At 49.9% G+C, this 19,041-nt stretch overlaps 1 protein-coding gene across 3 annotated transcripts in view; it reads left to right on the top strand.

The window, feature by feature from the left end:
* LOC118783039 (protein furry homolog) overlaps positions 1 to 19,041 on the top strand; it is an 82,367-nt gene that overhangs the window by 2,490 nt on the left and 60,836 nt on the right. For all 3 annotated transcript variants that reach the window (XM_036536702.1, XM_036536701.1, XM_036536700.1), the window contains exon 2: positions 17,638 to 17,837. In XM_036536702.1, the coding sequence (XP_036392595.1) occupies positions 17,638 to 17,837 (200 nt within the window). The remainder of the gene's footprint in view (positions 1 to 17,637; positions 17,838 to 19,041) is intronic.

The following is a 19,041-nucleotide window of genomic DNA, read 5'->3' as shown; positions in this document are numbered from 1 at the left end:
AGTCGTTAACACTGTCCCCTCCCGAGGACGTGTCGGGGGGGCTTTCAACATTATGAGGCACGGCGCACTGTGACAGAGTTGGAAGCGTCGTATGGTGAACGGATCTCAGCTTGTAGGACGCAGAATCTCCACCTTTCCTCCACAGACCGACTCCGACCCGCAGCTGCAGTGGAGAGAGATGCAGGGCTTCGCACCGACAGCCCTGATAAGCACGGACAGCTGGAATATTTCTGAACTTACATTTTTGCACGGCTGGCAGCGCGGGGTCTGTTCCCGAGCCGGGCTGAGAGACAGGACCATTATTGCTGGCTGCTACTCCTCCTCAAATACTCACCGCGTTAATAAAGAGGCACCACGGCCTGTTGGAACAGGACAGCGTTTCTCACAGAGCTCACGCCCTTTTTCCTCATAAACGCGCTGCACTTTTTTCCCGGTTATTTCCATAAAGGTCAGCACTCATGCTTTCTGGCATTGTTTTCCACCCTGCTCGCTGTGTTTACATGTCTGTGGACGAGGGTCATTTGTCAGCGTGGCTGACACTGTAATTGCTTACATTGGAATTGGTTCATTTTTGCACGCAGTGTCAACGGGGCTTGTCTGTACGGGGCTTTTGTGAATGAACATGCATTGTCCTCTGAGTGAGTCTGGATTTTCACTCGGAGGAAAAAAAAAATCTGATTAATGCGCACTTGAAGTAGAATTCTTCACAGACATCCTTTATCAGTTTTGAAAAATCGTTCAGTGAAGCAAATGAACTGATGCTCACTGCATGGGTTAGTGATAGATACATTTGCTGGATTGTGATTTGTACCTCATTCCACAGTTAATGTTTTTTTTTAAATAAAGAGCAGCCTGTTAAAGATATCTCCATCAAAGCACCGCCCCCCCACCATGCCCTCAGGAGAGAGGGCAAGGTCACGTTCCCCCTTTCAGGCCATGCTTAAGCCCTTGTTTAATGGTCTGCTCAGAAAAGCTCAGAAATTATTCAACCGGGTCTGTATTACATAATCACCGGCCTGGGAGATCTGACGAGATTCAAGTCGATGTGCTGTCTGAGATGGGGCCAGGAATCATTCGATGCTTTCGACACGCACACGTGAACACCTTGCTTTGTACCACAGCCCTTTTGTTGTGACAGTTTTTTTTTACACTTTTGAAAACCACTTGCTCCGCCTCATCGGTTTCCATGTAAAAGATGGCCATCGGTTTCCATGTAAAAGATGGCCAGTGCTAGGTGGGTTTTAGCTGGTTATTTTCCCTGTGTATAGCAGAGCCAGTCTCACACTTTGCCACCTGCAGGAGAGAAGCCCATTGTGCTGGGAGCTAGAAGGGGGGCCTGCTGTGATGTGCACCCCACCGGACAGGGTTTGGAGTACAGGGCTACTCTGAGGCAAACAAGAGTCCCATAACATATTACATTACAGGCATTTAGCCTAGGTTTAAAATTTTTCATGTTACGAGTTTGTTCCTTATTCAAGTCGATGTGCTGTCTGAGATGGGGCCAGGAACCCTGTCCCGGCCCAGATAAGAATAACCTGGTCTTCACCATCATGCAGTGTGAACCACTCTGAGGACCGCTGTCCAAAAAGCAGCACTTTAAACAGGCAGCAAATTGATTGCCCTGGCTCACATACATGACAAATTATGAAGGAAAAAAGAGTCACTGGGTTACACTTGACCCCTGTGTTACGTGAGGGCATAGTGTATGTGCTTGCTGTAATGGCCCTAATGCATTATTCCAGAGAAAAGGAACAATTTTAACATCACTGGAAATAATTTGCTTCCTTTTTTGGTCATAAAAGCGGTTTGTATTCTTTCAGCAGTGCAGTCCACGCGGCTGTGCTGTAAAATCATTCGATGCTTTCGACACGCACACGTGAACACCTTGCTTTGTACCACAGCCCTTTTGTTGTGACAGTTTTTTTTTTACACTTTTGAAAACCACTTGCTCCGCCTCATCGGTTTCCATGTAAAAGATGGCCTTTTGTGTTTCCTTATGCAATGTCTGTTTCCTCCTTTTGGATTAGCTATTAAAGCCACGCGTGAGGTGTTGCGTGTAAACAGTAATGCTATTCTTGGGCGATTCGGTCCATGTGGGAAACTTTGCCGACCGCTTCACTCAGGGGAATTTGCCCTGAGCTTTGTGCTCCCGAGGTTGTACGTCTCTCTCAACCAATGCATGGCAGCAGTGTGCTTTCCCTTACAAAACACACAATGTCTTTCCTAGTTGGAAACTGGAGGACAGTTCATCCATAATCCATAATTGCATTTCCTTTATTCTGTACACTGGTTATGCAAAGAGCACATGTCATCCCAGCTAAGCCTTGTTACATTTTTTTAGGCATAACACAGGCACATATGACTGCGTGGACAAAACAGCTTGTGTGGGATGAGCTTGCTTAATTTTAGATAACAGAAATGACAAAAAAGAAATGGAAAATGTAGGCTAATATTTTTTAACGTCGCATAATTTAATTTGTGCCAGGGTTCAGCGAAAGATTTACAAAATGCATCATAGCAAGTTAAAAGTATTCTTTTTTTTTACCTCTAGCCCTTTACTTAAAATAATTGAATCTGTGATTTTATGATGCTCTTTTATTGTAGGGCTGCCTTTCTCATGTGATGCTGTAAAAAATGAGACTATTAATATCCCATACTCTTTGTGTAATCTGCAGTGTGCCTGCCTGAAGATGGGGCAGACAGAGACAGGGGGTGTTCTGCAAGACTGAAGGTCTCCACTCTTTGCAGTGAAGTTGAAGGATGAAATGTCTTTAATTGATTACCTGGAAATTTTTATTCATAATTTTGACAAGTTGAAGTGCACATTGTACTTAATTGTATTCTTCACTCACAAAATACACACACACACACACACATACATCTGGCAAAGTTGAATTCATTATTTTAACATCTAAACAGGTTGAAATTACAAGACCTGCCACACAGGTTCTGCCAAGGTTGACTCAGAGTCGTTCCAGATTCTTCCTTTCCTCCATTGTCTTTAAAACCGTTGGAGAACAATGGGAACAGCAGAGCTGTTTAGAGCCGCGGCGGTTTGGCCTAATTGTTTCTGGGTGTTTCCGTATTGCGAGGATTTGGTTTCATTTGCAATGCATATAAAGGCGTGCTGAGAGACGACCGTTCAGCGGATGAGGTGTGAGCCGGTGATTCTTGTTCTTGCCGCACGTTAACGTTTTTTGAGAGTGTGAAGGCGTTCCTTGGCTGGATGAAAAGTTTCACTTACCAGCTGTGTATCTGGTGACAACTGTTCTGGACTAAGATAACGTACGAACGAAGGCCTGGCAGCCGAGAGCAGCTGGGGGTGCATTCAGCACGCAGTAGATGTGTCTGATTACATACAGGGCAAGTGGGTAACAAGCAGTGGCCCTCCTCAGGGTCGATGAATACCTTCTACAGTTAAGCCTGGCTGAATAGGGCACACCTGATGCACAACTGCTAAACAAGTCATTGTGGAAGGGGCACAGGTTTAACACATTCTGCACTGTGTCTATGCAGTGCTAGGTGGGTTTTAGCTGGTTATTTTCCCTGTGTATAGCAGAGCCAGTCTCACACATTGCCACCTGCAGGAGAGAAGCCCATTGTGCTGGGAGCTAGAAGGGGGGCCTGCTGTGATGTGCACCCCACCGGACAGGGTTTGGAGTACAGGGCTACTCTGAGGCAAACAAGAGTCCCATAACATATTACATTACAGGCATTTAGCCTAGGTTTAAAATTTTTCATGTTACGAGTTTGTTCCTTACCACTATACTACACCGCCGCCTCGGTGCCATTGTGTCATATTGAGAGACCTGGCATTTTTTCAGACTCACAGTGGGGCTGTAATGGTCTATAGCAGCGTTTCCCAAACCTCTCCTGGACCCGTTGTCCTGCATGTTTTATGTTTACATTTATTCATTTAGCAGAAGCTTTTATTCAAAGTGACGTACAAAAGTGCATATAGTGGGCAAACAGGCACAAGGGCAAGATGTGTACAGGTCATACAATGCCGATAGTGCTGAAGCTGAGCACAAGGTCAGTGTAGCGAGACAGAGCTCTGATCTGTTTTAGATCTCTCCCTGCTCCAACACAGCTGATTTAAACGATCAGTTTGTTATTAAGCAGCTTCAGGAGTTCATAACGAGTTGATCATTTGAATCAAGCTGTGATGGAGCAGGGAGAGATCTAAAACATGCAGGACAAGGGGTCCTCCAGGAGAGGTCTGGGAAACGCTGGTGTACAGCCTCCCCCCTCCCAAATCAGTGGGAGCTGTGAAGCTCATAGCCCTTTTCCTGCCATACAAACTCACTGTTTTATGTTACTGTGTCCCAGGCAGGAGGGCATTATGCAATCAAGGTCAAGTATCTGTCAGCGGATGGATTGGGGGGGTTGGGGGGTGGGGCCGGAGCAGGACTGCCCCAGGCGAGGGCTGAGCACTCACAGAGAGGATGTGGGGTGTAGCGTGTGGAGCTGCGCCACACCGCATTCTCAAAAGACTCAATCAGATAACATTTACGCAGTTCCTTTTTTCATGTGTTACAAGGAAAGAACGGCTTGCAAGTGCAAAGGCAGCAAAACGTCTGTGAGGTGAAACTGACACCGCATTAGGCCAGTAGGTGGAGAGAGGCATTAGCTGGTTGTATGCTAACATGGTTAAGTGATAGTTTGAGAAAATGAGTGATGTTCAGCTTATCTGGGTGTGTGTTTTCTGGGCAGCCTAAATATAGTAATATTTGTGTTTGTCAAGCCTGTAATTAAATAGCTTTCGTTTCGTTTTCCCTGAAGTAGGAAGAAATGCTATTACAAAAAACAGAACCAAAAAAAGGCCGTCTTTCTAATCCCTTTTTTGAATGCACCTGGGACTCTTATAGTAGTGAAGTTTACAGGAGCTTGCTCCTTTCCTGCCCCAGGGGAGGAGCTGTGTTTTGGGTTAATGGTGAAACTGGCAGGTATGTGTCCATGATACTTAACAAGGGCGCTTTATTGTGCAGGCATGGCTGTGTCAGAATGGAGGCTGTCATCACTGACAGGTCACTCATTACATCACATTACATTATTGGCATTTAGCAGGTGCTCTTACCCAGAGCGACTTAACATCGGTTACATTTTTTTACAATGTTATCCTTTTATACAGCTGGATATTTACTGAGGCAATTGTGGGTTAAGTACCTTGCCCAAAGGTACAGCAGCAGTGCCCCAGTGGGGAATCAAACCGGCAACCTTTCGGTCCTGCTCCTTAACTACTATGCTATGCTACCGCCTATGGCGGGTAGAGCGTAGGATTTGCCAGTGGGAGAGCCCAGCTAACATCTGCCTCTTTCTCACAGTGCATTTAATACAGATCCATAAAAGTGACCTGTGTGCCTTTGTTTAGAGGACGGCAAAACCCCAGCGATCAATGCCGACGCTCCCGAGGTCAAAATCCACTTTCCTCAGCCAGCTGCATTATACAGTAAGTGGAGACCTGTCTGCCATTTGCTGTCAGAAAAAAAGGCCCTTATAAACTGTGAATGTGAATCTTAAAGGATGGGGGAGAAGTCCTCTGCAGTTGGAAGTTGAATGAAGAACATGGAGCCTGTGTAAGTATGGTGGCAGGTCCTCTGTGCTTCCCTGCAGGGGTTAAGGTAACAGGACGGTCTCGGTGTGCCGCGTACAGGACAGCACTGCCTGTCCCGCCGCTCTGTCGCCGTAGAGAGAAGCGTCCCTCTCACCTCCCGCGCGGGGAAGCAACAGCTTGAGTTACAGTACGGTGCGCGTCAGACGAGACTGATGAATCAGCTTGCACAGTACAGCAATTGTACCTGCGCCTCTCGTATCACGCGCCCATCTCTCTCTTTCTCCTTCTCTCCTTCTCCCTCTCTCTGTCCCTCCCTTTCTATCTCTCCCTCTCCTGTCTTTCTCTTTCTCTCTCTCCTCGCTTTCTCTACTTCTAACTCTATTTCCGTCTGTGTTTCTTGTCTTTCTCTGTCTCTCTCCTTCTCTGTCCTGTCTTTCTCTTTCTCTACTTCTAACTCTATTTCTCCCTTCCCCTCTCTCTCTCTCTCACTCTCTCTCTCCCTCTCTTCCTCTCCCTTTCTCTCTCTCTCTCTCCCCCTCTCTCTCTTTCTCTGTCTCATGGGATATGGACTGAGTGAAAGGTATTTTCAGTACTTTGCATGTAGCTCAGCTCATCTGGACTGCAGCGTGTTGTTGCTGTGTATTCAGTGTGTTGTGTTTGATGGAGAGGACTGAAGTGATAGGAGAATAACTCAAGCATTAGCCGGTTCATTGCAGACGCGCTACTGAGATGCTCACAGATAAGCATGAGGCATTAACCCGTGGGGCTGTTATCTAAACGGCACAGGACCCGGGAACTTTGTGACAGCCGCAGACAGAGAAAGGGAAGAAAGGAGTGTTTTTTTTCAGCCCTCGTCAGTGGATCGGGGAAGCCCCAGCAGCGGAGCACCAGCGGATGCGTCCTCTCTCCTCTCCGCGGGGCTCGGTCCGGCTGCTAGCCCGTTGCTGCTCAGTGGTCAGCCAGCGGCGGATGCTCTGGGGAGGAGCGTGCTGTAAGGTGGCTGGCCCCTCTGGCCGTCAGCCCCGGCTCGCCACTCAGACGAGCAGCGGTTATTATTAACCACTCTCGGCTAAGAGGATTGGTTCGTGTGCTCTCAGCCTCCGTGCAGTTATTTAAAGGGAGCTCTCTTTGCCGCCCACTGCCTGCCACGGCTTTACAGGGAGAGGGAGGGAGAGAGAGAGAGAGAGGGAGGAGAGAGGGAGGGAGGGAGGGAGGACTGAGGGAGAGAGAGGGCTAACAGAGGACAGAGAGAGAGGGAGAGAGGGGAGAGATAGCACACAGAGAGAGGGAAAGAGATAGGGCTGAGAGAGAGAGGAGAGATGGAGAGAGCATAGAGTGTGAGGGAGGACTAAGAGAGAGAGAGGGCTAAGAGAGGACAGCAAGGGAGAGAGAGAGCTGAGAGAGAGAGTTAGAGAGAGAGAAGGAACACAGAGAGGGAGAGAGGAGAGAGAGAGGGCTGAGAGAGGAGAGAGAGTTAGAGAGGGGGCAGAGAGTGAGTGAGAGAGAGAGAGAGAGAAAGAGAGAGAGAGAGAGGACAGAGAGTGAGAGGGAGGGCCGAGCGCCAGGGACACGTGGGAGAGGGGGAGAGGAGGAGGAGGGGGCAGAGCAGAGTCTCCTCGTCCTCTCTCCCTCGTCGCAGCCTCGTCCACATCACTCGGGGAGGTGACAGCGGGGCTTCCACCTGCTCTCTCCTCGTCGCCGGGGGGGGGACACCAGCGCACGCCACTCTCCCTCTCGCTCTCTCCATCTCTCTCTCTCGCCCGCCGCAGCCATGGCCAGCCAGCAGGACTCGGGCTTCTTCGAGATCAGCATCAAGTCCCTGCTGAAGTCCTGGAGCGGCAGTGAGTACCCGCGCCTGTCCCGCGTGCGCGCCTGCGTTTCGGACGGGCACACCGCGCACGCAGGAGAGAGCCCTCCCTCTGTTATTGTCTCGCACGTGTTCCCCGAGCCTGCGGTCGCTCGGGCGTTCGCTCCGTCTCTCTCTCTCCCGCGTTCTTTCTCGCCTCCCCCCCCCTTTCCCCGCCGCTGCCTCCGGCTCCGGCGTACAGCGGTACGGAGTGTAAATAGCCACCGTTGCGTGCGTGGTGTCAGTAATGGGATTAGCGCGGGCCTGCCCTTCCTTTGCATCCCTCCTGTGCGCCACCGGGATGTTTACATGATGTCATAATCCGCCGCTTTATGTAAGTTAGGAGCGGAGCAGGGATGATACGGCCGCTGCTCTCTTCGGCTCCAGGAGGGACCGGGAGGGGACGGGAGGGGGGGTTTCCGCTGCCCGCCGGTCCTCCCTCTCCTGCGGGATGCAGCTTTGGTTTGTGTTCCTGCTACTGTGTAGCATTTGACCAGAAAAAAAAATAATAATAATATCTGCGATGTTATGTAATGAAGAGGAGAGGAAAGCGCGTCTCTCTTGCTCTCTAGATATTCGCGGTGGCAGTTCTTTCCCCAGCTCCGTGCCCCAGCTGTGTGTGTCTTTTCTTCCATCATGTCACGGCCATCAGTCTAATGCTTGTCATTTTATGAAATATCACGCCCTCAGCTATAAACGTTTAATGAATCATGAGATGACTGCGCTGAAGGTAATTCCTCTTAAATTCAGTGAATTTCTGTTCGGGGCGGTACTAAGATTAATACAGATTTCTGACCTTTATGAAAATAATAATGACAGTGGAAAAAAAAAATCACATGTGGTAAAGACACAGGCACAGATAACATGTCACTCAGTCCTGACGCTGTTTTGATGCTTGTTCCGAAACCCAGAGCTGTTACAGTGTTGTTGTGTCACAGTAAAGTACGGCTCATTGTTTTTGCTTGTGCGATATCTGCGTTTGCTGTGGTTCTTCAAGTGCGCTCCAGCAATAGGTGAACAAGCCCGAGGGCTTCAGAGCATCGTCTTTCAGCGGCCGACGCTCAGCCCGGACACAGCGTGCCGAGCGGTACAGGACGTACTTTTGTGTGGCTGCCGCATCAGTTCTTGTTTTCCCTTTCCCTCGCAGCCGACGGGACTGCTCTCCCCTCTCGGCCAATCGGCTGTGAGGAGGGGCTGCAGCCGGGGCGAGCGTCAGCGCTTTCACGTGTTTGCCCAGACAAAGAGTTCAGTCTGCGAAGGCGAGGGGAGAGCGCAACAGCAGGCATCACCAGCTTCAGCGTCCCTCCTGTCTGCCTCCCTCTCAGGCAGGTCTCTCATTACAGAAAAAAAAAAACCACAGAGTATCCTCTATTTCAGCAGCCCCACCTTAAAGAGCGCTCACAGTAATTATGTCATTCTGTTCCACCTGCGTGAAGCAGAAGGGGCCAGTGCCTCTGATGTAATGATTGTCCGTGAACGGCCCCCAACCCCCCGCCACCCACGGAGCCTCTCGGTGGGCTCTCGGCGTGAGGTCAGACTCTCTGAGCAGCCCCCCCCCCAGTTCAGCGGTGGGCGGACTGCCGTTTCAGCACCTGTGCTACATGAGGAGCCCGCTAAAGAAGTTGTGCGCTCTGGGATGGGCCATTTTTATCTCCTGCTAAAGCAGTGCTGGGCTTTGTTTGCGCTGTTACAGGTAGCCGTCGGGAGATGGTGGCACAGGGGGCACAGGGGGCTCGGGTCCCTTGCAGGCTTGACTCCAGGAAAAAATGCAGAGGGGTGCAGTTGCAATCACCGGGGGGGGGGGGTTGGGGGGGGTGCACAAAACGTCACATCTTAAAAAACGACAACTGGGGGTGCACTGAGGTCCGTCTGGGGGTGCAATGCAGCCCAAGAGTACTAGTGCTGGTCCCTTGTAACCTTTGTGACACTGAGAGCACAATCTCAGTGCATCTCTCTTCGGCACCATACCACAGTGCTTTCACATCAGCTTGGGAAGCGACTGGAGTCATAGATCTGGTCAAACAGCATCAGTGTGGAGAGTCTGGATTCTGGCCTGTCCTGTTGTTACGTGGGGTTGTGGTGTCAGATTACAGAGCCCTAACAGAAGTAGGCCCAGCTAATGAGTCCGCCGCCCTCCTGTTTCCTTAAACAGCGGCGCGTTTTGGGGGGGGGGCATCTGGCGATTATGTCCCGGTAAAACCTTTCGCTTTCCATGAAGCAGCTGAGGTGTCTGAGGTGTCACTCATTATTAGCAGGTACTGAGCTGTTAAAAACAGGCTGAGCTCACCGACGCAAGTCCTCACAAGCACACCTACCTCACTGCTTCCTCACTCCGAGCTCTTCTTTGCATTGTTGTTTCGTCCTGCAATCTGTTTTTGCCACTGGAGTGATTTCAAACAGGTCCGGCATGTTCTCAGCCATCTGCACTGACAATATTATTGTGTTAATATTTTTGTTATTATTATGTATGAAGCTGATATAGACGCATCAGTCACCAAACCCTCATGACAGAGAGAACAAAAAAGGACATATATGGTTAAATTTGCTGATTATGGGCTTGCGGATGTGATGAGTGTATGCCTATACATAAAGATATTTTTTATTATTCCAGCATCGACGTTTGCATACGATACTTTTGGATCTTTTTGTGGGAAAAGAATGTTAGCCCACTCTGTTCAGATGGACTTGGAAGATGGTTGTTTTTCCCAGGGTTGTGTCACTCCCTATTGTGGCACAAGGATGACACACTGGGGCGTGTGTGTATGTGTGTGTGTGTGTGTGTGTGTGTCAGGGAGACAGAGGCGTTGTTATGCTGGCTGTATTGTCCTCCAGGGAGCAGTACCGTGCTCAGAGGCTTTTCAGCTTGCTGGTGATGTAATGCTCAGTGCGCCTGAGCTAGCCTCTTGTTTGCCGAGTCACATGTAGCGCCTCGGCCTTAATCCGGCACCCAGCGCCCGGAGCTCAGAGGAGGCTGCTGGACACACAGCTCTCCTACAGGGTAATAAGTGCTCAGGCTTCAGAGAAGGCTGCAGGCCACGAAGCTCTACTCCAAAGCTGTGAGCACCCAGATGTCAGAAAAGGCTGCTGGCCACACATCTCTCCTTCAGAGCCATAAGCACCTGGACCTCATAGAATGCACAGAGTCACTTTTCTCACACTGATACTCAACAGACATTATTACGTTACATTATTGGCATTTAGTAGACACCCTTATCCAGAGCAACTTACATCAGTTACAGCTTAATTATTTATTTATTTTACAGTGTTATCCATTTATAAAGCTGGATATTTTACTGAGGGAATTGTGGGTTGAGTACCTTTCCCAAGGGTACAACAGCAGTGCCCCAGCAGGAAATCGAACCAGCATCCTTGATAACCTTCGGTTATGAATTCTACTCCTTACCACTGTGCTACACTGCTTTTCCTCTCCACGCCCTCCAGCCAGGCCGGGACAGAGAAATGAACCCCTCTGAGCACTGCGCAGTTGTTTTCGAATCTTGACGTGGACGTGGCGAAAGTTAGAGATAACAGGTGTCTGATTGCAGGCGGGATAGGGGCGCCCGTCATTCCAGCGGGATTTATTTCGGGTCTTGTATTGGCTCCAATTGGATCTGAGCATGTGGGCGCTTTAAATCCCTGCGTTCCGATTCCTGGTATTACAGCGTGCTAGCTCCGGCGGACCCTCTGCTCTGCATTTCCTGGGAGCTGTGCTCCGAGACTGCTGTTATCCAATCAGGGAGTGTTCCTGTGTGGCCATCAGGACCCCACAAGGCTTCAGAAGCCACACCCTCCATGCTGCTAGGGTAGAATTATATAGACTTCCTAGGAGGTTATGGGTCACTGTCACCTGTGAGAGATATGAAGGAACACAAGTTTATTATTTTACTGATTGGAAATTACATCAAATGTGATTTTTTTGTGGTGGTTCATTCACATAACTTTTGTTGTGTAGCGGTAGATTGTTGTGAAGCGGTTGGTTTAAGTGAATACCTTGAATTTAAGGTACTTTGCGGTGTGTCCATTGTATTATTATAGGTAAGAATTACAAGAATTCCTTGATTCATTTAATATGTTTTTAATGTACAGTATAGTCCAGAGTATGGATACCAGTTTTCCCAGCATATAAAACACATTATTCTCCTAAAGTCTCTCCAGATCTTCTGATATCCGTGTAACATGAGCGAAATTCCCACCTTTCTCATATTCATACAGTAGATGTATTTAACTTAGGTCGTAAGCAACATGTTTGAAATTCATGTGCTGGAACAGTTAGCGCTATAATTTCAAACCTTTCCGGGCGTCTCCTGTTGCTCATAGTACTGCAGCCTCATCTGCTTTCAGTTTTGTATTTCGCTGCTGGAATGCGGAGTATCTGAGCATGATCTGAGACCCGGCGCAACTGTGTTGCACAAGCGAGCCGTTTAGGAGACAGCAAGGGGAAGCGGCATCAGGGAAGCCCCCCTCCCTGCCCCCCGAGTCCACCAGGCCCTCTGGAGGGGGGTGTTTACACCCTGGTGGCCTGCATCCCATGCTCCCCCTGCCCCCGGGGGGGTGGGGTGGGGGTTGGCGGGGGGGCTGGGTAGGGGGGCGCAGGCTGGGGGGGCCTAATCTGTCAGTATAGTGTGTACCCAGGGATAAATATAGTAGCTGAACTATGCCACCATGCATGTTGGCCCTCGTCACTCTGCTGTGCCTCAGCTAAAAATTCCAGCCTGACCTTCACTCTTGGAAGGCAGCGCTTGATCACAAGGCAGAAGGGAGCTGCAGCAGAAGGCAGCAATCACAGAGACTCACGTCAGCCGCGAACCGCCAGCACGCACACACACACCCCCCACCCCCTCCTCCTCTTCCTCCTCCCCCGGTTCCCCTGAACTCCGGGTCCCCTCAGCATGGAGCTGACGCCCAGGGAGAAGGAGCTGCGAGACCCGAGGGAGACGGCCGTGATGGAAGTGTAGCGCGTGGGTTTTACCTTTTCCTCAGGACGATCCCCGGACGCCGCCGCCAACATGGAAGGGACGGCGGTCTGCTGGAGCAAGGCCAGCGTCATCAGCTTCATCAAGGGCCTAGGTAGGTGGCGGGCCGTGCCGGGCGAGCGGGTGAGCGGGCGAGAGCACGCCCTGATCTCCCCCCCCTCCACCCGCGCCGGCGGCCAGGCGGGCAGGACGAGGGCGCGTGCTGGGAATACCGCTCAGGCCAGATGGAAACGCATTGAGCGCCGGAGCCCCACCCCTGCGACCCGGCCCCGGGCTGGCATTCTAGCACAGACCCCGCCGCCCTCCCCTGACGCAGTCCCGGGGAGCTTTGTGTGTTTTGGACGGACCGCCGGGATTATTTTGTCTGTGTATTTTCATAGTGCGTTCGCGTCCCCAGTTACGCGTTCCTGAGAACAAAAGCCCCGCTCTCCCTCTGTCTCAGCCGTGCTGCTGAGCGCTTTCTTTTTTTTCCCTTTTCTGCAGGCTGAGCTCTGATTATGGCTTTAGCAGGAACTGTCAAATAACGTCAGTTAGGCTTAGGATCCTGCACTTCACTCTGACATGCGCTGCGCTGAAGAAGAAGTAGCTGAAATGAAAGCAGATCGGATGAATCGTGTTTGTGCGGCAAATACAAAAACAGACGGCTTCCGTGAGCAAATTCTGTGGGTGTTTAAAGGTGTCTGGAGGCTTGTGACTAGTTTGATGTGCTTTGCGGGAACAGGAGCGCTGTGTTTTTGTGAGACTTTCACACAGGTCTTACATGTTCTCTTGCGTTATGGCCTGATTGTCAGTGCAGAGGTGTTATTGATATGCTGGCTGTGTAACTGGAGTGTTACACGTGCTGTTTGCAGAGTCACACCTCTGACCTTTTTAAGTGAAAGGAAAACATCTTCCGCCTGCAGTTCCTCCAGCTGAGTGCAGAGGCGATTGCTTTCAATCAGAACGCGACCCGCTCTGGTTTTAAGCATAATTGCAGGGAGTTTTTGGTCAGCGGGAACGGTGTGATGGTCTAAGCCGCTTCCACCGGGCTCATCGCAGCCCTGATCACTCACCTCACCTCCTTCGGGCCCTTTCGTCCCTCACGCAGCTCGGTGATTACGGGGGAGGGTGCAGCCGTAACAGACCGGGCGGCACGCTCGTTGACTCATCTCTGGCGTTGGAATTGAAGCGCCTCGGTGTCTGGGGTGGGTGGCGGGAATTCCTGCAGGTAGCGTTAACACAGCCCAAACACTGCGCTGCTCTGGTTTTCCGGCGCGGAGAGGTTTGCTGCTTTTGCAAAAAAAAAAAGCTGGATTGCGTTCATGTTTGTGGCTCTGCGGGAATGGGCCTGAGAGGTGAGGTCACAGGTGGAGCCTGCCTTGAGGATAGCACACTCTTAAAGCACCTGCGAGGATGTGCGAGTCGTTATGTAACGAACCCGTTTCCGCAGAGCTCCTCGGCTCTCTCCCGGGCCATGAGCTGTTTATTGAAAAGAGGTTGCTGTTGGGATGTTGTTGTTGTTGTTGCCTCCTCAGTGAGGAAGCGTCCAAAACGATCAAGCATGAGGAGCTCTGGTCCTGTTTACAAAAGCTCCGGAGGGGCCATCGCATGGGGGGTGATGTCATCGAGGTGCGGCCCCAGTCCCAGAGTCCTTTGGGGGAGCTGGCCTCCCTGCAGCGGTAGAGATAAGCTACAGCAAAATGTGGATCAGGGGAACACAGGTCCTCCTCACAACATAGCTATCATCTCTCCAAGCTCTCTGGGACAAATAACAGTCTGGAAATGGAGAACAACAGGTCATATTAAATGTTTTAAATTAAAAATGGCAATAATGTTTTTTTTTTTTTGTTGGCGTTGTAAGCATCTTTTGTGTCGTGAAGTGTAAAAAGCCTCTTAATGTTACATTTTTGTGATTGTGGATTAATGGGATAAGTGAATGTCTTAATTTAACTCCAGCTTAGTGAAGGATTGTCTGTCAGGGCAGACAAAGTATGTCACTTATTTGGGTCGTCAGACAAGCCCAAACATTCTGTAGCGAAACATCTATGAAGTGACCGTTTTCTTCGTTTAATCAACGGCATAAAAACAGAGACCATCCATTTAGCATCCTGGGAAGAATAAACCCCTTCAGAGTGATACTGATATTCCCAACCACCCCTGTCACTCCAGAGGTCCTCTCCAATACAGTGAACAACTCTGTTATTGCCTTTAGCAGGGAAAACATGGTTTCCTGGGCTAAAAAAGGGAAATACTTTTTAAGATCTGAAGGGCGATGAAACCTACATAATCTGGGACTGTATCAGTTGGCATAACAAGAGTGCAATATTTACTGTCTCGTATCTCTAGGGAACAATTAGGGATCGAATAGGAGCCTCTCAGACTTAGTGCAGAGCACTTTTTCCCAATTACTTTTTTCCCAAAAGTCAGCGGTCTGATGAGCTTAGTTATCAGCAGTGCAATTAAAGCCTGGCGAAAAATCAAAGACGGCAGCAAGCAACAAATCACAGTTCCGCAGAAGACACCGGTGCGGAGGACCCGGGACGTAAACCGTCCAGAATAACCCAATCCGCTTGGCCCTCGCGGATATCAAATGGCAGATCTGAGGCCTGACCGCAAACAAAAACATAGAGGAATGCGAGTCGTGACGGCTTTGTTAGGTCACATACAGACAAAACAGAATGTAGACGTCGAGACAACATACAATAATACACACACCAGTGAGAGCCCACATTTGATTATGTGTAACATAAAGAACCAATGTTATGTCTTTAAGACTGTGCTGTCCAAATGTAAAAACGGTGTGCCAGACACCTGTTTCAAAACTGGATGGAACTGAAGCTTTGGTCTCTGCCTTAAAACTCAGTCTCTGCCTTAAATTAAGATTGCTTTTCTTGCTTTGCTCTGTGTTTGATACATGATACTGAACATGACTACAGAAGACCTTTTGGAAAAACAGATATTCTCAGCAGTCATTTTTTTTACATAAGAGAGTTACTCAAGTACTGGAAATCAGATTCCATTCTTAATTAGGAGAAATAGACAAATTTTATTAGATACTACGTGATCATTGGAAAAAGCTTTGCATATGGACAAAGAAGCATTGAGAACTTTGACAGAACTAGAGAAAGGGTAGGAGGGGCTCTTAACTTTGAGGAACTGACTAAGAGAAACCATTGTAATGTCCTAGTGGAGAAGGAAAAACTATGTATTTATGGTTTATGTGAGTTTTTCCTCAAGCCTGGTCTCAACCCACTATGCGACGTGTGCTGGTTTGCCCCAAGTCTGAGCTCTCTTAATTAGGGCTGAATGAGCTATTAATTGAAAGCTGATAACTGGTTCAGTGAACAGTTCTATCAAGCCTAATTAATTGAGGGGTTAGAGCAAACATGAGGGGCTGCCAGAGCCACGGGTTGAGAAACACTGCGATATGCAGATAGATTTATTTGCGTGTGTGTGTGTGTGTGTGTGTGTGTGTGTGTGTGTGCGCCTGTGAGTACTATTTCAGTACAGAGCAGAAGGCTTGGGGAATTTTCGATGGAGGATAGCAAAGGGAAGGAGAGCAGTTGGAACCGGAGGGCGATGATTTATCCGCTGCAAATTGTTACGGACTGAAGAAACCGAGGCCACCGTGGTAGCAAGGCTGTTTGCTGACAGCATTGATAAAGAGGAATAGAAAACGAATCGGCCTTGGATGAAAGCAGAGGCTCCTGGTCCCGCAGCAGGGGGCGGGGGGGGGGAGTGTTCCGGGGGGGTCGATATGAGATAGTTGCAGGGAAGGAGCCGCTGAGCCGAGGCTCGGACGCACACCGTCAGCCTGCAGGTCCAGAGGCCCGCTGTAATTCCACTCCCGATTGGCGGCTGTCCAGCCTGACTACCTCCCCGCCCCCCCCCCCCCCCCCCCCCCCCCCCCCCCCCGACACCGCCTGACTGTCCACTGCCGCAGGTCAGGGAGAGCGGGGCAGAGAGAGGAGCACCCGTGTACTGTGTTTAAAGTATTGCGTAGGATTGCGATGCGATTTGGATTCTGTGACTGATGTATGGTAGTATACTTGCCTTCCCTTGACTAGTCAGGTTGCACAAGTTGTGGTAGGGGTTAAATAGTGTTATGCTCACACTCACTGGTCAGGGAGTGTTGTTAGCCTGGTCTGACACTGTTGCTTATTCAACTTGAATGGATACACTGCTGTTCTTTTGTGCTGGAAGTCGCTCTGGATGAGAGCGTCTGCTAAATGCATGTACTGTAAATGTAATGTAGAGTGGGACAGAGTGATCCACAGAGCACGTAGATCTCAGACGGGCCTCACTGGTGGCCATGTGACACATTTCACAGACCCCGGGGAACGCCGGTGCTTTTTCTCTCAGTATGATGTCATGCGGTCGTTAAGATTGCTTTGCTTTGGTTCTTCTTTTTTTTCCTTGTAGTGAAATGAGAAATGTAATGCCGAAATTGCACATGCTTCTCATTTAGGACTTTTGTGGTCTAGACCGAGCGCTTGAGCAATTAGACGCAGGCAGCTTCACAGGGCCGGGCAAAGCGTGGTCACATGTCTGGGATTTTTTTCCCTGCAAAGGGCAGAGATGTGTTCATCGCAAAATGAAAACACCAGCTGCTCGCTGGGGTGTTTTCAGCTCTCTGCCCGTTCAGAGATCAGCGGGATGGGGCAGCCAAGCGCTGGGAGAGAGAATACATTACATTACATTACATTACATTACGCACATTTAGCAGACACTCTTATCCAGAGCGACTTCCAGCACAAAAGAACAGAGGTGTATCCATTCAAGTTGAATGAGCAGTAGTGTCAGGCCAGGCTAACGGACGAACTCACACTCCCAGACCAGTGAGTGTGAGCATAACACTATTCAAGCCCTACCACAAGCTAACCTGTGCAATCTGACCAGACTACTACCATATATCAGTCACTAGATCAAGCACATCGCAATACTACACTGTGGAAAGCATTGGCTATTTGTTTGTCATACATTTACAGACTCAGATGCTGAGTGTTATGGAGCAGAAAACCTGTCCAGACATCTTGAAACCAGCCCATCAGTGTGTTTCTTGATGGGCTCATTTGGGGGGGGGGGGCAAGCAAAAGGGGAGGTGGGCTGTTCATGTTATTTTCCTGAGTTGTTCTTGCACAAGGGGATGGAACTTCTATATGGCTGCCACTTGCGTCACAGTTTTACAGATTGTGCCGTCCTGTGGTAGGACTTCACATGCTTCACATGCATTCTTCACATGAATCTGACCACTGCGATCTGTGTTCGTTCCCCCCTCCCCTCAGCGTCGCCGGTGGGGAACGGGTACAGCAAGCCCCCCATCCCCCCAGTCTGCTGCACGCAGGGAGAGAAGGGGCCCCCAGCCATGGTACCCATCAGCGTGGACCCCGAGAGCAAGCCGGGCGAGTACGTCCTCAAGAGCCTCTTCGCCAACTTCACTACGCTGTCAGAGCGTAAGATCCGCATCATCATGGCCGAACCTCTGGTGAGTGCCGGGCGGGGGGGGGGGGGGGGGGGGGGGGGGGGGGGGGGGGACGTGGCAAGTGGCGGGAGGGGGGGTAGACGAGGTGCCGTGAGGGACAGGGCACTGTACCATTCAATTTCTGATTTTATACAGCTGCATTGTGAAGAATTACATTACATTACATTACATCATTTAGCAGACGCTCTTACCCAGAGTGACTTACAAATAAGAATCACGGCTCCTGTAAGCTGCAGACTGCACAGCTCCATAGAGATTACTTCCGTGATAACAGGAGCAAGGTTTTTACTGATAACCACTGTTTGATGTGTCAGACACAGCCAAAAAGAGAGTGCTTGTGAGGTGAGTGGGAGAGCAAGGTCATGCCAGTGTGCGCTGTAGAAGGCAAAGCAGGCCAGATACCAGGCTAACAACTGCGGGAACATGTCCACAGGCATGACCAGCTACTGCCCTACACCATGCCAAAGCCATTGAAGTACAGCATTCGGAATCATTCCTGTATCTCTTGCTGTTGTTTAAATTGATTGGACGTAGTCTTCTTTGTTCCTGGTTAATAGAAGAATGAGAACAAATCCGAAACCTGAGACTAAATCCTAGAAACTAATGGAGGAGAGAGTCAGTACCTGAAGCCGGAGTTGTGCTCAGTCAGCTGGGAAATGATCACACTCAGTCTGCAAGGGCTGGCGCACACCTTTCAGACGTGTTAGATTTGAACAGTGGGAGGTTGATGGGCAGCATTCTGTGGCGCCTCTGTATCATGAAATGAGTCCTGACAGCCGCGTGCCTGTTAGTGGGGCATGTGTGATACGGCTGCAGGGCATTGTGGGAAGGCTGCGAGCTGCCTGAAAGGTTGCTGTTACGCAGCGCCCCGGACGGCTGATTTAATGCACCCGCTGCTCGACGCTGACGCCTTAATTCCATTAGGATAAATACAGACTTAAGTGGATAGAGGAGAAATTCTCCTTTACGGATCACAGTGAGGCGGAGCGCGCTTAATCATTAGAGGAAGCTATTACCTTTAGTGGGCTTTTTTTTCCCTGAGCTCTGCAACAAATGAAGCTGTGTGTCTTTAGGCTGTTTTCCTGAAGCAGATTGCCTCCTTAGCTCCTTTGGCTTTCCAAGGGCCAGAACCTGCAGTTAGTTTCCCCTGAAATACATGCAGTCTGTGATACTACGTTTTGTTTGAGGCAGTACACAGTTGGCTGAT

The sequence above is a fragment of the Megalops cyprinoides genome, chromosome 9, assembly GCF_013368585.1.
Source record: "Megalops cyprinoides isolate fMegCyp1 chromosome 9, fMegCyp1.pri, whole genome shotgun sequence".
Taxonomy (NCBI): domain Eukaryota; kingdom Metazoa; phylum Chordata; class Actinopteri; order Elopiformes; family Megalopidae; genus Megalops; species Megalops cyprinoides.
The sequence above is the reverse complement of the archived record's forward strand: the minus strand, read 5'-3'. Positions and strand labels throughout refer to the sequence as shown.